General features: G+C 45.5%; 1 protein-coding gene across 3 annotated transcripts in view; it reads right to left on the bottom strand.

Annotated features, from left to right (window-relative positions):
• Nucleotides 1–22,324, bottom strand: part of pik3c3 (phosphatidylinositol 3-kinase, catalytic subunit type 3) — a 124,374-nt gene extending 102,050 nt beyond the window's left edge. For all 3 annotated transcript variants that reach the window (XM_055633266.1, XM_055633281.1, XM_055633273.1), the window contains exons 1-3: nt 22,039–22,324; nt 6,069–6,257; nt 2,071–2,214 (exon numbers count right to left, since the gene is read on the bottom strand). In XM_055633266.1, coding sequence (XP_055489241.1) covers nt 2,071–2,214; nt 6,069–6,257; nt 22,039–22,106 — 401 coding nt within the window. In that variant the 5' untranslated portion in view covers nt 22,107–22,324. The remainder of the gene's footprint in view (nt 1–2,070; nt 2,215–6,068; nt 6,258–22,038) is intronic.
• Between the last annotated feature and the right edge of the window lie 871 nt (nt 22,325–23,195).

Here is a 23,195-nt window from a genome sequence, read left to right as displayed (position 1 = left end):
TCCGCTGTCACCTCTGCGGGCCGCCCTCGGTGAACGTCCTGTATCCGTGTCCCTGGGATAGCAGGGGGCGATCAAATAACACAATACCCCCCTCCCCCTCCAATGCCAGAGGAATCCGCTCCCCGATGGGCCGCTACGGCGACAAGTGGCAGTTCGCCCACAGCCCGAGCTGCGCGACCCCAAGAACAAGACGTACCTTGCACACCATCAGCTTCTGCCCCATACGGGGAGCGTGTTCCTCTGGAGTTGGAGCGGGGCTGGGCTGGAGTTGCTGAACTGGGATCTCCCTGCTTGCAGTGGGCCTGGGGGTCCGTGTCCCGATGAGGGGGCACAGCTCGGGCTGTGGGCAAACTGCCACTTGTCGCCGTAGCGGCCCATCGGGGAGCGGCTTCTGGTGGTCCTGATGTTTCCCGCTAGTTTGCAGTTTTCCTCTGGAGTTGGAATGGGGCTGGGCTGCTGCTGGCTGTGGGTCTCTGGGATCTCCGTGCTTGCAGTGGGCCTGGGGGTCGGTGTCCCGTTGGTCCTGACGTCTCCGGTGACTGGCATTGCCGACGTGAAGACAGTGCAAAGCCCCCACGCCGGTGCAATGGGCGGGGAGCTGGAGAGGGGAATGAAGGGGTCACACACATGGCCGGGAAGCAGAGGGGTGTAGGTGGGGTGAAACTGAAGGGAGCACTGTGTATCGTGAGTTTACCGTGGGAACTTTTTAACTCAGCGGGCAGCCAGCAGCATATTGTCAATTATTAACACTTGCGCGCAATATACCCTCACCTTCTCCTTTATGAATGGGGATTTAGTTCCCCTTTCTTCGAGGACCGACCGGAGGTTCCGCTGTCACCTCTGCGGGCCGCCCTCGGTGAACGTTTTCAAGGACCTTTTTTCAAGGACTGAAAAAATGTCCGTTATTCGGAGGTTTTCGTTATTTGGATCTTGGAAGTCAGCGGCGTCGCAGCGCTGGGATACCAGCGGGGAGCGGTCAATGCCTTACCGGGTCGCCGTGCAGTAAGCCGTGCGGTAAGCTCCGGAGCGCTGTGGCCGCCAACACACAACATAGCGGAGCTGGGGCTGCGGGCATCCGGCCGCGGGCCGCGCTGGATTTGGAGTGCCGCGCAGCCAGGGGTAGAGTTGCCGGGGTCGGAGCTCCAACCGGCGCTCCGGAGCTTACTGCACGTCGACCCGGTAAGGCATTGCCCGCTCCCCGCCTCTCCGACCAGGTAGGGGACTAAGAATTAAAGATTCCCCCTTCACCTCCCCCCCCTTCACATAAAAGCCCTCCAAACTAACTGACTAACATTTAAGCAATGATTTACAGATGTTTAAGTGTCTCCCCGGTCTCCGGGGAGGAGGCAGCCGCTACAGTAGTACAGACCTGGGTTGACCGTGGGTCGTTTCGGGGCAGTGTTTGGTGCCAAACGCGAGCTTTGGTGTGCAGACGACTTCCTGGAAAAAATGTCCGGTTTTCGGAGCTTTTCGGTTTCCAGAACTCCGGATAAAAGGTTGTGCACCTGTACTTTAACCATCTTTCATTTTTCAATCACAAAAAATAACTAACTTATAATTCACAATGTTAGCAAACTCAAAAAATGCTACATTCAGTTACATTTCACACCAATTTAGAATTTGAAGTGCACTTCTTTCACTGTGTATTTTCATAAGATAAAGTATTTAAATAATATGTTTTATTTAAAAAATAATTCCCCAATTGAAACAAATGTCCCTTGTAGACATCTGTACCTGTAATAATATACCAGAGAAATAACAATAAACTTTTTGTTGTCCAGGAACATCAGCATAATTAAAATAGTCATAGACACTTTAGTTTAGTTTAGTTGAGAGAAACAGCATGGAGACAGGTCCTCAGGCCCACCGAGTGCACTCTGAGCATCGATCACCTGCTCGCACTAGTTCTATGTTTCGCATTAACTCGCTACAGAGGACAATATTGCCCATGTGGCATTCACATAAATTACCGGCATTTATCATTGTCATCTTCTTCACGAGATGACTGAAACAAATTCTGTTCATTTCGTAATCAATTGATGAAATCACATTATAGAGAACTCATCTTACCCATATTTTCCAAAAAGTGTAACAGTGGTTCCTCCAATAGGGACAGCTTTCCCAGGTCCATATACATCCCAAATTGTGAGAGCTACTTGAGCATTCCGTGGTAAATCTGGGTATTTTACAGGCAACTTTAACCATTCGTTCCAGCTTGAAAGCAAAACAAACATCATTACTTTTCTCATAGATACTAAATTTATTGCGTAGCACTGGTATAACAATAGACAATAGACAATAGGTGCAGGAGTAGGCCATTCAGCCCTTTGAGCCAGCATTGAGCATTCATGTGATCTTGGCTGATCATCCCCAATAAGTACCCCGTTCCTGCCTTCTCCCCATATCCCCTGACTCTGTTATTTTTAAGAGCCCTCTTTGGCTCTCTCTTGAAAGTATCCAGACTCACCACTCTCTGTGAGAAAATGTGTTTCCTCGTCTCCGTTCTAAATGGCTTACTCCTTATTCTTAAACTGTGGCCCCTGGTTCTAGACTCCCCCAACATCGGGTACATGTTTCCAGCCTCTAGCGTGTCCAAGCCCTTAACAATCTTATATGTTTCAATGAGATACCCTCTCATACTTTTAAACTCCAGAGTGTACAAGCCCAGCTGCTCCATTCTCTCAGCATATGACAGTCCCGCCATCCCGGGAATTAACCTTGTAAACCTACGCTGCACTCCCTCAATAGCAAGAATGTCCTTCCTCAAATTAGGGGACCAAAACTGCGCACAATACTCCAGGTGTGGTCTGACTAGGGCTCTGTACAATTGCAGAAGGACCTCTTTGCTCCTATATTCAATTCCTCTTGTTATAAAGGCCAACATGCCATTCGCTTTCTTCACTGTCTGCTGTACCTGCATGCTTACTTTCATAGACTGATGTACAAGGACCCTACCCTATCCCGTTGTACTTCCTCTTTTGCCAACTTGACGCCATTTAGATAGTAATCTGTCTTCCTGTTTTTGCTACCAAAGTGGATAACCTCACATTTATCCGCATTAAACTTCATCTGCCATGCATCTGCCCACTCCCCCCACCTGTCCAAGTCACCCTGCATTCTCATAGCATCCTCCTCACAGTTCACACTGCCACCGAGCTTTGTGTCATCTGCAAATTTACTAATGTTACTTTGAATCCCTTCATCTAAATCATTGATGTATATTGTAATTAGCTGCGGTCCCAGCACCGAACCTTGCGGTACCCCACTAGTCACTGCCTGCCATTCTGAAAGGGACCCGTTAATCCCTACTTTTTGTTTCCTGTCTGCGAAACACATCTCTATCCATGTCAGCACTAATTTTGCCCACTAATCTCGTATGTGTGACCTTATCAAATGCTTTCTGAAAGTCCAGGTACACTACATCAACTGGCTCTCCCTTGTCCATTTTCCTAGTTACATTTTCAAAAAATTCCAGAAGATTAGTCAAGCATGATTTCCCCTTCGAAAATCCCTGCTGACTCGGACCGATCCTGTTATTGCTATCCAAATGTTCGGCTATCTCATCTTTTATAATTGACTCCAGCATCTTCCCCACCACCGATGTCAGGCTAACTGGTCTATCATTTCCCTGTTTTCTCTCTCCCGCCTTTCTTAAAAAATGGGATAACATTAGCTACCCTCCACAGGAACTGATCCTGAGTCTATAGAACATTGGAAAATTATCACCAATGCATCCACTATTTCTAGAGCCACTTCCTTAAGTACCATGGGATGCAGACCATCAGGCCCTGGGGATTTATCAGCTTTCAGTCCCATCAGTCTATCCAATACCATTTCCTGCCTAATGTGGATTTCCTTCAGTTCCTCCATCACCCCAGATCCTCTGGCCACTACTATATCAGGAAGATTGTTTGTGTCCTCCTTAGTGAAGACACATCCAAAGTACCTGTTCAACTCATCTGCTATTTCCTTGTTCCCCATAATAAATTCACCTTTTTCAGTCTTCAAGGGTCCAACTTTGGTCTTAACTATTTTTTTCCTCTTCACATACCTAAAGAAGCTTTTACTATCCTGCTTTATATTCTTGGCTAGCTTACCTTCGTACCTCATCTTTTCTCCCCGTATTGTCTTTTTAGTTATCTTCTGTTGTTCTTTAAACATTACCCAATCCGCTTGCTTCCCGCTCATCTTTGCTACGTTGTACTTCTTCGCTTTAATTGTTATACTGTCCCTGACATCCCTTGTCAGCCATGGTCTTCCCTTTCTCCCCTTGGAATCTTTCTTCCTCGGAGGAATGAACTGATCCTGCACCTTCTGTATTATTCCTAGAAACACCTTCCATTTTTGTTCCACTGTCATCCCTGCTAGTATCTTTCCAGTCAACTTGACCAGCTCCTCCCTCATGGCTCCATAGTCCCCTTTATTCAACTGCAACACTGACACCTCCAATCTACTCTTCTCCCTCTCCAATTGTAGATTAAACCTGATCATGTTATGGTCACTGCCTCCTAATGGCTCATTGACATAGAGTTCCTTTATCAAATCCGGTTCATTACATAACACTAAATCCAGAATTGCCTTCTCCCTGGTAGGCTCCAATACAAGCTGTTCAAAGAATTCATCACAAAAGCACTCAACAAAGTCCCTTTCTTGGGATCCAGTACCAACCTGATTTCCCCCAGTCTACCTGCATGTTGAAATCTCCCATAACAACCACAGCATTACTTTCACTACATGCCAATTTTAACTCCTGATTCAACTTGCGCCCTATGTCCAGGCTACTGTTTAGGGGCCTGTAGATTAGTCCCATTAGGGTATTTTTACCCCTACAATTCCTCAGTTCTATCCATACTGACTCCACATCTCCTGTTTCAATGTCACCCCTTGCAAGGGACTGAATTTCATTCCTCACCAACGGGGCAACCCCACCCCCTCTGCCCACCTGTCCGTCTTTTCGATAGGAGGTATACCCTTGAATATTCAGTTCCCAGCCCTGGCCCTCTTGCAGCCATGTCTCAGTAATTACCACAACATCATACTTGCCAATTTCTAACTGAGCTTCAAGCTCGTCCACTTCTTTATACTTCGTGCATTCATATACAGCACTTTTTGACCTCCGTATTCACTTCCCCCCTCGCACCGTTCACAATTGGCCCTGACTTCACTGTTGTCCATTCTCAAGCTTTCCTTCCCATTAATTCGAGAATCTTTTGTAATTTTTCCTGTAGCCACTTCCTCTTCAACTCCATCTTTATACTCCCAATTTGTCAATCCCTCCCCCCCACTATTTAGTTTAAACGTGTAGTCCTTAAGTATATGCTTATACAAAAGCCTTCCAAATCATTTTGATTTTGTATTGTATCTGAACTATTATTCCAGTTAGGTGATCTGTTATTTAAAAAAACTAAGATTACATAAGTCTAGCGAGTGAAAGAACTAAAGACACAAATAGAGGAAGAAGTTCAGCATATGAGATAACATCTAAACAAGCTTCAGGTGTGCTACGTCAGTGAGGATGTTGCAATCCAATGCTACTGTTTAAAGATAAACATAAGTAAGTTAAGGGCCTGTACCACTTAGGCAATTTTTTAGGCGACTGCCGGCAACTGTCATAGTCGTAGAAGGTCTCCGAAAAAACGGCGACTGGACACCCCTATGACAATTTCTATGACAATGTCTACGACAAGCTACAACAACCTACCACCTAGTCGACGTCAAGCTACTGACAACCGGCGACCTATTAGGACGTCCACCTAAAGTTTTGAACATTTCAAAATCCAGCGGCGACCAGAAAAACGCTACGACTCTTTGGGCGACTGACGAGATTACTCACGACCATACAGGTGACACCCCAGCGACCGTATGGCAACTGCCTAGTCGCCGGCAGTCGCCTAAGTGGGACAGGCCCTTTGGACATCAAAATGTACGGTTACAATGTTTCTAAAGGTTAAACGTTTCACAATGATTGGTGTAAAGTATTTTGGAGAGATTTACATTTCTGTACTCTAAACACATCCAAATCAGAAAACCCATCTCAAAAACAACTCTCAGCAACAGGTTATACTTACTTCCATCGAGTGCTGAAAGCTTTGTAAGAAGTACGAACAGGAAGAGCCAGTGGTTTTCCTTCTGCAAATACCTGGCCTGTTACATACAGATCTGAACAGGTTTCCTGGTACAAGCCTGAGAATTTAAGCAATGGATCCTCCAGAAGAGCTTTATAGCTTTTTTGCTCCCGTTTTCCTTCCAAACTTCCACTACATGCACACAAGAATAACAAGATACAGTGATCTTAGCAGCATGTTGCATCCATACTCAAACTTAGTAAACCACATGCTTTTCTTCCTTACACAAATTACAAGTTTGACTATTTTAACTGTATTATTCTTCCTTTACAAAATTAAAGTGCACTAAGCAATTTTTTGAGCATTAAAATAATATATATATATTGTTCTGTCTTTGAAATAAGGCACAGTATTATTGCAATTTAATTAATGGTCAGCAATTTGAAAAATATGCAGGAAATAAAACAGCAACAATAATTACTTTTCCAGAAATTTCAATGGCTGCTACTTACTGATCAATAGAAAATATCAACATTTTGAAATTTCATGAGATGAAAATGTATGCAACGAATTATTGTTACAACAAAAATTGTTATTTTTGACACACAATCTGAGATAGTTGGAGAAGAACAAATACCAGCTACAATATATCAGCTAAATGTGGTTCAAAACTATAGCACTTATGTGGTATCTTTCGTAAAGAAAAACTTCAAAGACGTATAAAAAGCAAATAAAAAAGTTTCGACACACACCATGCCAGAGATATTTGGAAAAATGTCAAAGAAACATTTTCAAAAAGGATCCTAAAAGCAGAGCAGTAAAAGAAGCAAATTAGTTCAGGAAGGAAGCATTTAGGAGTCTATTTCAGATTCAGAGTGGCAGCAGATTTCAAAAGGCAGTCAGTGGAATGGTGAGTTATCAAAATGGGCTTATTACACAGCCGATTATTTTACATGTTGCGGAGTGGTGTGGAGGAGAAGTGCTACGTGAAGGGGGATTGCCGTGTAGAGGGGAAGTATGAGGTTTTGGCGAGGGGACTGAGGCAAGGAGGCTGAGCAGAGGACATAAGGTACACTCTGCTGCTCCTCGTGTGTGACTGGTGCTCTTTGTTCTTCTTAGTTTTGGTGCAGTCGTGATGGGAGGTAGAATAGTGCAATGTTCCTCCTGTGGGACGTGGGAAGTCAGTTAAACTGCTGCTGTCCATGATGACTGTACAGTATCTATGGGAATTGTGCCCAGGTATAGTTCCCTACAGACCACATTAGAGAACCACATTGGGTTAGCATGGTGGTGCAGCACCAGAGACACAGGTTTGATCCTGACTACGGGCACTGTCTATACAGAGTTTGTATGTTCTCCCCGTGACCTGCGCGGGCTTTCTCCGGGTACTCTGGTCTCCTCCCACACTCCAATAATGTACAGGTTTGTGGGTTAATTGGCTTGGTAAAATTGTACATTGTCCCTAATGTGTGTAGGATGGTGTTAGTGTGCCAGGTACCAGGATATCGCAGAGTGACTGCATGACATTCTCATGGGGGTGAGCAGCCAGGTCACTGTAAATGTGGCACAAATGACATAGGTCAAAAAAGGGATGAGGCCCTACAAGACCTTCAGGGTAGTGATCTCCGGATTACTCCTGGTGCTACATGCTAGTGAGGGCAGGAACAGGAAGATAGGACAGAAGAATGTGTGGCTGAGGAGTTGGTGCAGGTGGCAGGGATTCAAATTTTTGGATCATTGTCATTTCTTCTTGAACAGAGGTAATCCTGATTAGGGGTAGTCAACATGGAAGATCATGACTTATGAACCTGATTGAGCTTTATGAAGAAGTAACCATAAGGTTGACAAGGTTGCCAATATTGTTGTCTATATGGACTTCAGCAAGACATTTGATAAGCTTCTGCATGGTAGACTAGCCTGGAAGGTTTGATTGCATGAGATCCAGGAGAGCTAGCCAACTGAATAGAGAATTGGCTTCATGGAAGGAAGCAGAGGATGGTTGTGGAAATCCGTTTTTCAGACTGGAGGTCTCAGATGTTCCTCAGGGAGTGACGTTCCTCAGGGAGTGATCCTGGGCCCATGCTGTTTGTGGTTTATGTTAACGATATGGATGAGAATGTTTGAGGCATGACTAGTAAGTTTGCAGATGACACTAAAGTGGGTGGTATCATAGATAGCAAAAATGAGAGTCAAAAATTACACCAGGATCTTGATCATTTTGGTAAGTGGACTGAGGAACGAATAAGGGTGTTTAATGCAGATAGCTGTGAAATGTTCCATTTTGGGAAGCCCTTCACAGTGAATGGCAGGCCACTAGGGAGTGTTGTAGAGCAAAGGGATCCAGGAGTGCAGGTGCATACTCCATTGAAAGCGGTATTACAGGTAGGTAGGGTGGTTAAGAATCTTTCTGCACATTGGCCTTCATTATCAGTAACGATATGAAGTTGGGATATGATGTTGCAGTTGTCTAAGACCTTGGCGAGGCTGCATTTAGATGCATTTGGAGTATTGTGTTCTGTTTTGGTCACCCTGCTAAAGGAAGGACATTGTTAAGCTAGAAATAGTACAGAGAAATTTTACAAGGCCGTTGTCAGTATTTGAGAGCCTCACCTACCAAAGTTATTGGGCAGACTAGAACTTCATTCCTTGGAGCACAGGAGGATGAGGGGTGATCTTATAGAAGTCTACTTTATAGAAGTCTATACGATCATGGGGGGGAATAGATAGGGTAAATGTACAGAGTCTTTTACCCAGATTAAGGAAATCAAGCGCCAGGGTATAAGGGTTTAAAGTGAGGGGGGCAAGGTTTAATGGGAATGTGGGGGAACTATTTCACATTGGATGGATCCAGGTTTGTATTTAGCCTTCTAGATTTAGACTTCACTACCTTGGGGAAAAACTGTAGCTGTTCACCTTATCTATGCTCTCCATGCTCATGCAAAAGAAACAACGATTTTTATTTTTAGTCACCCAGTACAGTGAGGCAATACAATTTGCATAAGACATCACTGCGCCAATTGTGTTGACAGCCCCCTTGTGGTTACAGGGAGAATGTACAAACTCATGGTGTTTATGAAGGAACTGCAGATGCAGGAAAATCGAAGGTAGACAAAAGTGCTGGAGAAACTCAGCAGTTGCAATGTTTCAGGCCGAAATCCTTCTTCAGACAAACTCATGGTCTTGATCATGTTCCTTACTGTGGATGCTACCACAGTGATGCCCATGTGTTCGGATAATGGAATTTTAAAATACTTTAAATAGATTTAGTTAAATATAAGCTACTGTAAATTTATGTCACTATATAACTTTCCTTAAAAAAGAAACAAAAAACTTAACCTAAACTAGCCTTTATAATGGAGAATACATCTGTCCTCAGTTTTATGCCAGCTGGGCTTGGCATACACAAGATGACTCCATTCATCTGGAACTGACAAGGGATTCAGTGTCAAGTCCAGCTGCAAAGAGCAAAATTAGATTTTCCAATAACTGACCTCCAGTACATTGCCAATTTACAATGTCATAGTACAGACTCGGATATCAAAAGCGCACTGACGTTTGGAAGGCAGTTCCTCTGGGAAAACAGCCTATATTGAAACTCAGCCCATTTCATCGATTTTATGATTAAGTTAGTTCTTCATACCACACCACAACCACAATTCTACACTTTGTGATGTCTTTGACTACAAATGCATCATTATTGGGAACAAAATGAATCGATTTTGAAATGTCAAATCATGAAAATGTTTAAATTTCCTATTGGGGAAAAAAGATGCCTCGGTCCTTCGCGGGACTTCTCTGAATTTATGCATCTCATCATTACATCGCACCTTACATCTATGAATAAACATGATCATTGTAAACTAAAATGTTTAAAAATCGTCTTTAATAAAATTTGACAATATTCACTTTAACCACATGTGATTTTTTTCCAATTACAAATCTCAAATTGTGGAGTACAGAGGCTAATAAATAAATGATGGGTCTTTGTCCCAAACATTATGGAGGGCATTGTATGTTCGTGGTGTTTAACATTTAGATAGGTACATGGAAGTGCAAGGAATAGAGGGATATGGATCATGTACTAGCAGATGAGATCAGTTTAACTTAGCATCATGTTCAGCACAAACATTGTGGGGCAAAATGCCCACTCCTGTGCTGTATGGTTATATGTTATATCAATGTACCTGTTCATAGACACAGGAAGCTGGAGTAACTCAGCGGGTCAGACAGCATCTCTGGAAAAAAGGAATAGGTGACGTTTCGGGTCGAGACCCTTCTTCAGACAGAGCTGTTCAAATCTCTTTTAAATGCTCTTATTGTACCTGCAACTACTTCCTTTAGCAGCTAATTTCCCTACCTTTCCTGTGAAAAATATGTTCCCGAGGTTCCTGCCTGCGAAATCTGTCTCCTTTGACCCATTTCTTCTCTTTTTGATTCCCCACCCTGCAAAAATGACTCCGTGTATTCACCCAACCACTCTCCTGATTGTATCCACATCTATAATATAAATCTTCGTTTCCTGCACTCCAGTAATTGAAGTCCTTGTCTGTCTCAACAAGTAATCCTCCGTCAGTTTCGCCACCTCCAACGTGACCCCACCACTCTCCACATCTTCACATCTCCCCCCATGTCTGCCTTCTGCAAAGACCGCTCCCTCCGCAACTCCCTTGTCAATTCTCCCCTTCCCTCCCGTACCACCCCATCCCCAGGCACTTTCCATTGTAACCGCAAGATATGCAACACCTGTCCCTTTACCTCCCCCCTCGAATCCATTCAAGAACCCAAGCAGTCGTTCCAGGTGTGACAGAGGTTCGCCTGTATCTCCTCCAACCTCATCTACTGCATCCGCTGCTCTAGATGTCAGCTGATCTACATCGGTGAGACTAAGCAGAGGTTGGGCGAACATTTCGCCGAACACCTCCGCTCGGTCCGCAACAACCTACCTGACTTCCCGGTGGCTCAGCACTTCAACTCCCCATCCCACTCCCCGTCCGACCTCTCTGTCCTGGGTCTCCTCCATGGCCAGAGTGAGCAACACTGGAAATTGGAGGAACAGCACCTCATATTCCACATGGGGAGTCTGCATCCTGCGGGCATGAACATTGAATTCTCCCAATTTTGTTAGCCCTTGCTGTCTCCTCCCCTTCCTCAGCCCTCGGGCTGTCTCCTCCCATCCCTCAGCCCCCGGGCACCTCCTCCTCCTCCTTTTTCCTTCCTTCTCCCCGCCACCCCCTATCAGTCTGAAGAAGGGTTTTGGCCCGAAACGTTGCCTATTTCCTTCGCTCCATAGATGCTGCTGCACCCTCTGAGTTTCTCCAGCATTTTTGTGTACCTTGTCTGTCCAATGTCTGCCCTTAGCTCAGGCCTTTGAGTCCTGGCAACATCCTTGTAAATTTGCTCTGCAACCTTTACAGCTTAATGGTATCTCAGTGCTCTCACTTAACATTTTTTCTCTGTTGTCAGCCGGGCAACCTGTGCAGCTTTTTAGGTTGTCAAATGACAGTTTAGGTGGTCATTTAAGATGGCTTTCAGGACGCGTGCAATAATGTGCTCGGACGAAGTGGGCAGTTACCATTCAGAATTATGCTCAATGAAGCATTCGCATATAGAAACATAGAAAATAGGTGCAGGAGGAGGCCATTCGGCCCTTCGAGCCAGCACCGCCATTCATTGTGATCATGGCTGATCGTCCCCTATCAATAACACATGCCTGCCTTCTCACCATGTCCCTTGACTCCATTAGCCCTTAGAGCTCTATCTAACTCTCTCTTTAATCCATCCAGTGACTTGGCCTCCACTGCCCTTTGTGGCAGGGGTTTCCATAAATTCACAACTCTCAGGGCGAAAAAGTTTTTTTCTCACCTCAGTCTTAAATGACCTCCCCTTTATTCTAAGACTGTGGCCTCTGGTTCTGGACTTGCCCAACATTGGGAAAATTTTTCCTGCATCTAGCTTGTCCAGTCCTTTTATAATGTTATATGTTTCTATAAGATTCCCCCTCATCCTTCTAAACTCCAGTGAATACAAGCCTAGTCTTTTCAATCTTTCCTCATACGACAGTCCCGCCATCCCAGGGATCAATCTCGTGAACCTACGCTGCACTGCCTCAATCACAAGGATGTCCTTCCTCAAATTAGGAGACCAAAACTGTACATAATACTCCAAATGTGGTCTCACCAAACCCCTATACAACTGCAAAAAACCTCTTTACTCCTATACTGACATCCTCTTGTTATGAAGGCCAACATTCCATTAGCTTTCTTCACTGCCTGCTGTACCTGTAAGCCAACTTTCAGTGACTGGTGTACAAGGATGCCCAGGTCTCACTGCACCTCCCCTTACCTAACCCCATTGAGATAATAATCTTCCCCTTTGTTTTTGCCACCAAAGTGGATAACCTCACATTTATCTATGTTATACTGCATCTGCCACGCATCTGCCCACTCACTCAACCTGTCCAGGTCACCCTGCAACCTCTTAACATCCTCTTCACAGTTCACACTGCCACCCAGCTTTGTGTCATTCGCAAACTTGCTCGTGTTGCTCCTAATTCCCTCTTCCAAATCATTAATATATATGGTAAACAGTTGCTGCCCCAACACCAAGCCTTGCGGCACTCCTCTCGCCACTGCCTGCCATTCTGAAAAGGACCCGTTCACTCCTACTATTTGCTTCCGGTCTGCCAACCAATTTTCTATCCATGTCAACACCTTACCCCCAATACCATGTGCTATAATTTTAGTCACCAGTCTCCCGTGCGGGACCTTATCAAAGGCTTTCTGAAAGTCTAGATAAACTACATCCACTGGCACCCCTTCATCCATTTTACTGTCACATCCTCAAAAAATTCCAGAAGATTAGTCACGCATGATTTCCCTTTCATAAATCCATGTTGACTTGGACTAATCCTTTTACTGCTATCCAAATGCCCCATTATTACCTCTTTAATAATTGACTCCAGCATCTTTCCCCCCAAAGTCAGGCTAACTGGTCTGTAATTCCCCGTTTTCTCTCTTGCTCCTTTCTTGAAAAGTGGGATAACATTAGCTATCCTCCAAACCACAGGAACTGATCCTGAATCTATTGAACATTGGAAAATGATCACCAGTGCGTCCACTATTTCTAGAGCCACCTCCCTGAGGATCTTGGGATGCAGACCATCAGTTCCAGGGGATTTATCATCCTTCAGTCCCATTAACGTACCCAATACTATTTCTCGTATAATGAACATTTCTTTAAGTTCCTCTGCCCCCTTAGATCTTCTGTCCTCCAGTACATCTGGGAGATTGTTTGTGTCTTCCTTAGTGAAGACAGATCCGAAGTACCTATTCAACGCTTCTGCCATTTCCTTGTGGCCCATAATAATTTCACCCGTGTCTGCCTTCAAGGGACCCACATTTGACTTTGCTACTCTTTTTTCCTTAACATATCTGAAGAAGCTTTTACTGTCCTTCTTTATATTCCTGGCCAGCTTCCCTTCATACTTCATCTTTTCAGCCCGTATTGCCCGTTTTGTTTCCTTCTGTTGTCCTATGAAAGTTTCCCAATCCTCTGGCTTCCGGCTACTCTTTGCTGTGTTATACATTTTTTCTTTTAGTTTTATTCTATCCCTAACTTCTCTTGTCTGCCACGGTCACCTCCTACTCCCCTTAGAATCTTTCTTCCTTTTTGGAATGAAATGATCCTGCGTCTTCTGGATTATGCCCAGAAATTTCTGCCATTGCTGTTCCACTGTCATTCCTGCTAGGATCCCTTCCCAGTCTACATTGGCCAGCTCCCCTCTCATGCCTTCATAGTCCCCTTTGTTCAACTGCATCACTGACACTTCCAATTTAACGTTCTCCTTCTCAAATTGCAGATTGAAACTAATCATATTAGTTTCAATCATATCCTTTACCTCGAGTTCTCTTATCATATCTGGTTCATTGGACAACACTAAATCCAGAATTGCATTTTCTCTGGTCGGCTCCATTACAAGCTGCTCTATCAATCCATCTCGGAGGCATTCTACAAACTCTCTTTCTTGGGGTCCTGAACCAACCTGATTTTCCCAGTCTACCTGCATATTGAAATCCCCCATCACCACAGTAACATTACCTTTGTTACATGCCATTTTTAACTCCGGCTGCAACCTACACCCTACATCAGGGCTACTATTTGGGGGTCTGTAGATAACACCAATTACTGTCTTCTTGCCTTTACAATTCCTCAATTCAATCCACAGTGACTCTACCTCGTCAGTCCCATATTATTTCTGCTTCAAATAAAGTCACAAACTAAACATACTCACCAATCAAGACATGATATACCACAATGACATGCAGCAAAATTATAATACAGCATATGCAGTATCTCAAATCTTTTTACACGTTGAAATGAATGTAATTTCTATTATTTCTTTCCACTTCCAAACAAAAATGTGGTTGGATTATTCAGCGTATGCTCATCCTCGGAGGGACCAAACGCCAGACCAAGGTCATCGGGTTTCATAGAACATAGTGCAGCACATAAACAGGCCGTTTGGCCCACAATGTCTGTGCCGAATATGATGCCGACCATCTCTTATCTAGCTGTACATAATCCATAGCCCTCCTTTCATAGAAACATAGAAAATAGAAAATAGGTGCAGGAGTAGGCCATTCGGCCCTTCGAGCCTGCACCGCCATTCAATATGATCATGGCTGATCATCCAACTTAGTATCCTGTACCTGCCTTCTCTCCATACCCCCTGATCCCTTTAGCCATAAGGGCCACATCTAACTCCCTATTAAATATAGCCAATGAACTGGCCTCAACTACCTTCTGCGGGAGAGAATTCCAGAGATTCACCACTCTCTGTGTGAAAAACGTTTTCCTCATCTCGGTCATAAAAGATTTCCCCCTTACCCATAAACTGTGACCCCTTGTTCTGGACTTCCCCAACATCGGGAACAATCTTCCTGCATCTAGCCTGTCCAACCCCTTAAGAATTTTGTGAGTTTCTATAAGATCCCCCCTCAATCTTCTAAATTCTAGCGAGTACAAACCGAATCTATCCAGTCTTTCTTCATATGAAAGTCCTGACATCCCAGGAATCAGTCTGGTGAACCTTCTCTGTACTCCCTCTATGGCAAGAATGTCTTTCCTCAGATTAAGAGACCAAAACTGTACGTAATACTCCAGGTGTGGTCTCACCAAGAGCCTGTACAACTGCAGTAGAACCTCCCTGCTCCTATACTTAAATCCTTTTGCTATGAATGCTAACATACCATTCGCCTTCTTCACTGCCTGCTGCACATGCATGCCTACTTTTAATGACTGGTGTACCATGACACCCAGGACTCGTTGCCCCTCTCGTTGCCCTTTCCTAATCGGCCACCATTCAGATAATAATCTACTTTCCTGTTTTTCCCACCAAAGTGGATAACCTCACATTTATCTACATTATACTGCATCTGCCATGCATTTGCTCACTCACCCAGCCTATCCAAGTCACCTTGCAGCCTCCTAGCATCCTCCTCACAGCTAACACTGCCCCCCAGCTTCGTGTCATCCGCAAACTTGGAGATGTTGCATTCAATCCCCTCGTCCAAATCATTAATACATATCGTAAATAGCTGGGGTCCCAGAACTGAGCCTTGCGGTACCCCACTAGTCACTGCCTGCCATTGTGAAAAGGACCCATTTACTCCTACTCTTTGCTTCCTGTCTGCCAGCCAGTTCTCTATCCACATCAATACTGAACCCCCAATACCGTGTGCTTTAAGTTTGTATACTAATCTCTTATGTGGGACCTTGTCGAAAGCCTTCTGAAAGTCCAGATATAACACATCCACTGGTTCTCCCTTATCCACTCTACTAGTTACATCCTCGAAAAATTCTATAAGATTCGTCAGACATGATTTACCCTTCATAAATCCATGCTGACTTTGTCCAATGATTTCACCACTTTCCAAATGTGCTACTATCCCATCTTTAATAACTGATTCTAGCAGTTTCCCCACTACCGACGTTAGACTAACTGGTATGTAATTCCCCGTTTTCTCTCTCCCTCCCTTTTTAAAAAGTGGTGTTACATTAGCTACCCTCCAATCCTCAGGAACTACTCCAGAATCTAAAGAGCTTTGAAAAATGATCACTAATGCATCCACTATTTCTGGGGCTACTTCCTTAAGTACTCTGGGATGCAGCCTATCTGGCCCTGGGGATTTATCGGCCTTTAATCCATTCAATTTACCTAACACCACTTCCCAGCTAACCTGGATTTCACTCAGTTCCTCCATCGCATTTGATCCCCGGTCCCCTGCTATTTCCGGCAGATTATTTATGTCTTCCTTACTGAAGACAGAACCAAAGTAGTTATTCAATTGGTCTGCCATGTCCTTGTTCCCCATGATCAATTCACCCGTTGCTGACTGCAAGGGACCGACAATTGTTTTGACTAATCTTTTTCTCTTCACATATCTATAAAAGCTTTTGCAGTCAGTTTTTATGTTCCCTGCCAGTTTTCTTTCATAAATCTATTTTCCCTTTCCTAATTAAGCCCTTTGTCCTCCTCTGCTGGTCTCTGAATTTCTCCAAGTCCTCTGGTAGGCTGCTTTTTCTGGCTAATTTGTATGCTTCATCTTTTGTTTTGTTACTATCCCTGATTTCCCTTGTTATCCACGGATGCACTACCTTCCCTGATTTATTTTTTTGCCAAACTGGGAAGAACAATTGTTGTAGTTCATCCATGGAGTCTTTAAATGTCTTCCATTGCATATCCACCGTCAACCCATCAAGAATCAATCGCCAGTCTATCTTGGCCAATTCACGTCTCATACCCTCAAAGTTACCTTTCTTTAAGTTCAGGACCCTTGTTTCTGAATTAACGATGTCATTCTCCATCCTAATGAAGAACTCAAGCATATTATGGTCACTCTTGCCCAAGGGGCCACGCACAACAAGACTGCTAAGTAACCCTTCCTCATTACTCAATACCCAGTCTAGAATAGCCTGCTCTCTCGTTGGTTCCTCTACATGTTGGTTTAGAAAACTATCCCGCATACATTCCAAGAAATCCTCTTCCTCAGCACCCTTGCCAATTTGATTCACCCAATCTATATGTAGATTGAAGTCACCCATTATAACTTTTTTACCTTGGTTGCACGCATTTCTAATTTCCTGTTTGATGCCATCCCCAACTCCACTACTACTGTTAGGTGGCGTGTACACGACTCCCACTAGCATTTTCTGCCCCTTAGTGTTTCGCAGCTCTACCCATATCGATTCCACATCCACAAAGCTAATGCCCTTCCTTTCTATTGCGTTAATCTGCTCTCTAACCAGCAACGCTACCCCACCTCCTTTCCCTTTCTGTCTATCCCTCCTGAATATTGAATATCCCTGGGTGTTCAGCTCCCAGACTTGGTCACCCTGGAGCCATGTCTCCGTGATCCCAACTATATCATAGTCATTAATAGCTATCTGCATATTCAACTCATCCACCTTATTACGAATGCTCCTTGCATTGAGACACAAATCCTTCAGGCTTGTTTTTACAACACTCTTACCCCTTATACTATTATGCTGAAAAGTGGCCCTTTTTGATTTTTGCGCTGGATTTACCGGCCTGCCACTTTTACTTTTCACCTTGCTACCTATTGCTTCTACCCTCATTTTACACCCCTCTGTCTCTACGCTCACACATTTAAGAAACCCTTTCCCTTTAACTCCATCCTCCACTATCCCATTCGACACCCCACCCCCCTTATTCAGTTTAAAACCACCTGTGTAGCAGTGGCAAACCTGCCTGCCAGAATGCTGGTCCCACACCTGTTAAGATGCAATCCGTCCCTTTTGTACAGTTCCCCCTTACCTCAAAACAGATCCCAGTGATCTAAGAATCTAAATCCCTGCCCCGTGCACCAGTTCCTCAGCCACACGTTCAGGTACCGTATCTCCCTGTTCCTGCTCTCGCCAGCACGAGGAACTGGAAGCAAACCGGACATAACAACCCTGGAGGTCCTGCTTTTCAGCATTTTTCCGAGCTCTCTAAAGTCACGCTGCAGAATATTCATCCCCTTCTTTCCGACATCGTTTGTGCCGACATGCACTACCACTTCCAGATGTTCACCTTCGCCCTTGAGGATTTTCTGCACTCTGTCCATGACATCCTGGATCCTGGCACCAGGAAGGCAGCACACCATCCTCATCCCGTCTGTTGCCGCAGAAACCCCTGTCCGTACCTCTCACAATGGTGTCTCCCACTACAATGGCGTTGCCTGCCTTAGGCCTTTTTGGTTTTGGCTCTACAGCTCTATTCGCATCGCAGGCCAGTCCGCCGCTCAGTGTAAACACGTCTTCTGTCCCGACAGCTTCTAAGTGGGTGAACCTGTTCACAAGAGGTACAACACCCGGGGACGTTGGCATTCCATGTTTCCCTCCCTTTCTCACTGTCTCCCACCTTCTCTCTTCCAGTACCTTAGGTGTAACAATCTTACTGTAGGACTTGTCGAGGAATGACTTAGTTTCTCGGACGAACCGGAGGTCATCCACTTGCTTCTCCAGTTCCCCAACACGGTCCTTCAGGAGCTCCACCTGGATGCACTTTTCACATTTGTAGCAGCCAGAGGCACCAGCGGTGTCCTTGACCTCCCACATACTGCAAGCATCGCACTGAATCAGCTTGCCTGACATCTCCTTCTTTCGTCTCTACCTCTCAAGCATATTGCGTGGTCTCCCCACCGAAGACTATCGAGCCAAAGACTCACATTTTACTTACAGGGCCGCTCACTCACTGCCGCTCCCTAAGAGCAGTCCTGCTTAAATTGACTGATAAATTGTCTGATTTACCAATTTACAAACTAAATTCCTCAGTTTTCAACTGTTTTCCCAGCACTGACTCACTTCTCTCCTCCCACTAGGGCTGGAGCCAATCAGTCTTATCTCTTGCTAATCTCCTCCTGTTGTTGCTCCCAAATCTACAGCAGTTCTGAGCAGCAGTACCGTAATCCCTGCATACGATACGATAAAACTTTATTCATCCCCGGGAGGAAATTGGTCTGCCAACAGTCACAACACACAAGGTACACAAAAACTTGACATTAAAAGTGCAAAAAATAGAAAAGGACAAGCAACAAGCAGTTGGCTGGCTGCTGTATGCACAGCGCCTTCAGCAGAACAAACCAGAACGAACAACAAACAAGCAAACACAGACTTATCCCCTGGACAAGGGATTGTAAAACTAATGCCCCCTAACTCCCTCCCCCACACCAGGTCCACCATTGTTCTTCACAGCGGTCGCCCCACACCAGGTCCCCATTTTCTTCTCCGCCGCGGCCTGAGGCTCCTTCGACTTACGCAGGCCTAGCCGTAACTATATGCCTATCTAAAATTCTCTCAAATACCATCATCAGGTCTGCCTCAACCACCAATCCAAGCAGCGCATTCTAGGCACTCACCACCCTGTGTAAAAAGTTTGCCCTACACATCTCCGTTAAGCTTTGCCCCCTCACCTTAAAGCTATGTCCTCCAGTATTTTATCTTTCCGTCCTAGAAGAAAGGTTTTGAATGTCTACCCTACCTATGCCTCATAATTTTATATACTGCTATCAGGTCCCCCCACAACCTCCGGTGCTCCAAGTCTGCCCATCCTCTCCCTGTAGCTAATACCCCCTAATCCAGGTATCATTCTGGTCAACCACCTCTGCACTCTTGCCAAAGTACATCCTTCCTGTAATGAGGCGATGAGAATTGCATGCAATACTTCAAATGCAGCCTAACGACAGTCCTATAATCCGCATTATGACTTCCTATGTCTTATATTCAATGACCCGACCCATGAAAGCAAGCATATTATATGCCTTCTATACCTACTTGCCTATTTAACTACTTGTGTTGAGAGTTCAGGAAGTTATGGACTAGGACAGGGGTCGGCAACCTACGGCCCATGGGCCGAATGTGGCCCATAACCCAAAACCATCCAGCCCGCAGGCGTTTTTCTTTCCCGTAATCATCCGGCCCGCAGACGTCCGTCATCTCCAGTACCTGGAAGGTGATTTTCGGACTGATGGTCGGGTAAAACACTGTGAAAAGGATGCATTCAATCCTGCTGCCCATCGCACTGCATGAGGCTGGACTCCTCCTCCCGGGCCCGAGGCCGCGGCACCCAGGCGCGGTGACACAAGGAAGCCTGCGCTGGTGGCCGCAATGGCGGAGCTGCCGAGTTCTGGCTGTACCGCATCCTGCGCAAAGCCGCCGGCACAGCCGTGCACCTTCTGTGTCTGGGCTTTACTGTCAGGATCGGGGTTGTCAATAGGCCGGGGATGAGTGAGTCCGATATTTGAGCCACCGCCTTCAGGACAGAACCAAGGTAATGGTCCATAGGCGTGCCATGTTCATGAGCATCTGTAACTAGGGGCCAGTGCTCTGGGTGGCGTCCTCGAAGGGGCGGGATCTTTGTGAACACATGATCGATGCCTGCCATGTGATAGATGTGGCCCACCATCCACTCACAGACATGCGTCCTGGCCCCTATGCAGAACAAGGTTGTCACCCCCTGGACTAGGACCTCAAGATCCCTCAATGCTGTTAAAGGTCATGCCATTTTCCCCTTGCAGTTGACCTCCCTAAGTGCAACACCTCGCACTTGCTTGGATTAAATTCCACCTGCCATTTCTCCTCCGATTTCTGTAGTTCGTCTATATCCCACTTTATACCTTGACAGCCTTCCTTACAGACCACGACACCAGCAACATTGGCATAATCTTCAAACTTCCAACCAACCTGTCTATATTTATGCCCGTCATTTTTATACATCATAAACATCAGAGGTCCCAACACAGGTCCCTGTGTAACTGCATTGGTCACAGACCACCAACCTAAATACTGTCCTTCCACCACAACCACTGTCCTTTATCAGTAAACCAGTTCATACGTCCAAGTCACTGTTAATCACGTGCCTCTTAATTCTGGATTAGACTACCATGGGGGACTTTATCAAATGCTTTACTAAAATCCACATACAGACAACATCCTGCTCCCTGCCCTCATCAATCACTTTCATCACCTCCTCAGAAAACTCGATCAAGTTAATCAGATGCGACCTGTTGTGCTTAAAACCATGCCGACTGTTTTAGTTTAGTTTATTATTGCCACGTGTACTGAGGTACAGTGAAAAACTATTTTCATGGGCACCAATTAACTTCCAAATGGGAGTAAATCCTAACCAGAAGAATTCTCTCCAATAGTTTCCCTATCATTGAAGCTCACCAGCCTAATTCCATGGATTCTCTCCATTTTGCTTGTTAAATAAAGAGGCATTTGCTGCTCTTCCACCATCCAGGACCTTGCATTGTCAAGACTTCCACAATCTCCTCTCATGCCTCACTCAATAACCTATGATAAATTCCATCAGCTCCTGGGAATTTATCCACCGCATTCTCTTCAAGATCCCCAGCACTCCTCCTTCTTAGCCTCAAACTGACCTTGCATATCTATTTACTCCACATTGAACTCAACGTTCTTCATGTCCACGTGTGTGAGAACTTGTGTGAATGGGTGATGGGTGGTTGGCATGGACTCTGGGTTGAAGGGCACGCTTCCATGTTGTATCTTTCAAGACATTAATCCTACTCTCCCACTCACGACACACATCCTCTACCACACCACACTTGGCTTGGTCCGTCTCCCCTACACGCATCCCCAGGACTTGACCACTTCACCTCTCTAACTCCACAGTTGTCACATGCCTCCCAGCTCTGCCACTCTCCCTCCCAATCCCGGATTCACCAGTTCTTCTTCCCCATCCCATCGTATCCCAAACCTACAGCAGCCCACTCCAAGGTCCCCACCCGTCTGCACCCAAGGGCCACACATCCCAACCCAGTCCAGTCTACACCTGACCTCAGTCCAAGGCCCCATCTCTCACCACAGGCCAAGGAGACTGACCGTCCGCCCGTCCTTCCCCCTCGGGCCCCCGGTGCTGAACCGCATCCTCCTGCCCCTCACTCACATCTTCAACTGGACGTTGATGTCCAGGTCGCAGCTGTAAACGTAACAGAACTTCTCCGTGTCCCCCATCACTCGGGCTGGAGAGGGCGGCAGTCGCTCCTTCCCCGGCTCCCCGGCTCCCCGCAACAGGCGGTTGGACGCGGACAGGCTGGCGGTGGGACAGGGGGTGCTTGCTCTCCGTCTCAGCTGCGAGCGGCCACAGACCGGCCCGTCACTACCACTGCCGCTGGTGCTGGTGCTGCTGGTGCTGCCGACATCAACATCGACATCACCGCCGCCGCCGCCATCTTCACCGCCCCCCGCTCTTCACATCCGGGTCGCGGCGCCGGGTGGGTGAAGGTACTGGAGGAGCTGCTCCTGCTCTATAATATTAGTGAGTGGGTGAGTGAAGGTACTGCTCTATAATATTAGTGAGTGGGTGAGTGAAGGTACTGCTCTATAATATTAGTGAGTGAGTGAAGGTACTGCTCTATAATATTAGTGAGTGAGTGAAGGTACTGCTCTATAATATTAGTGGGTGGGTGAGTGAAGGTACTGCTCTATAATATTAGTGAGTGAGTGGGTGAGTGAAGGTACTGCTCTATAATATTAGTGAGTGAGTGAAGGTACTGCTCTATAATATTAGTGAGTGGGTGAAGGTACTGCTCTATAATATTAGTGGGTGGGTGAGTGAAGGTACTGCTCTATAATATTAGTGAGTGAGTGGGTGAGTGAAGGTACTGCTCTATAATATTAGTGAGTGAGTGAAGGTACTGCTCTATAATATTAGTGAGTGAGTGAAGGTACTGCTCTATAATATTAGTGAGTGAGTGAAGGTACTGCTCTATAATATTAGTGAGTGAGTGGGTGAGTGAAGGTACTGCTCTATAATATTAGTGAGTGAGTGAAGGTACTGCTCTATAATATTAGTGAGTGAGTGAAGGTCCTGCTCTATAATATTAGCGAGTGGGTGAGTGAAGGTCCTGCTCTATAATATTAGTGAGTGGGTGAGTGAAGATACTGCTCTATAATATTAGTGAGTGAGTGAAGGTACTGCTCTATAATATTAGTGAGTGAGTGAAGGTACTGCTCTATAATATTAGTGGGTGAGTGAAGGTACTGGACGAGCTCATCTATAATCGTTGTGAGTGAGTGCGTGTCCCGTGGAGCGGAGCCGGC

Source organism: Leucoraja erinacea, chromosome 1, assembly GCF_028641065.1.
Source record: "Leucoraja erinacea ecotype New England chromosome 1, Leri_hhj_1, whole genome shotgun sequence".
NCBI lineage: Eukaryota > Metazoa > Chordata > Chondrichthyes > Rajiformes > Rajidae > Leucoraja > Leucoraja erinaceus.
This window is presented reverse-complemented; position numbering and strand designations above follow the sequence as displayed.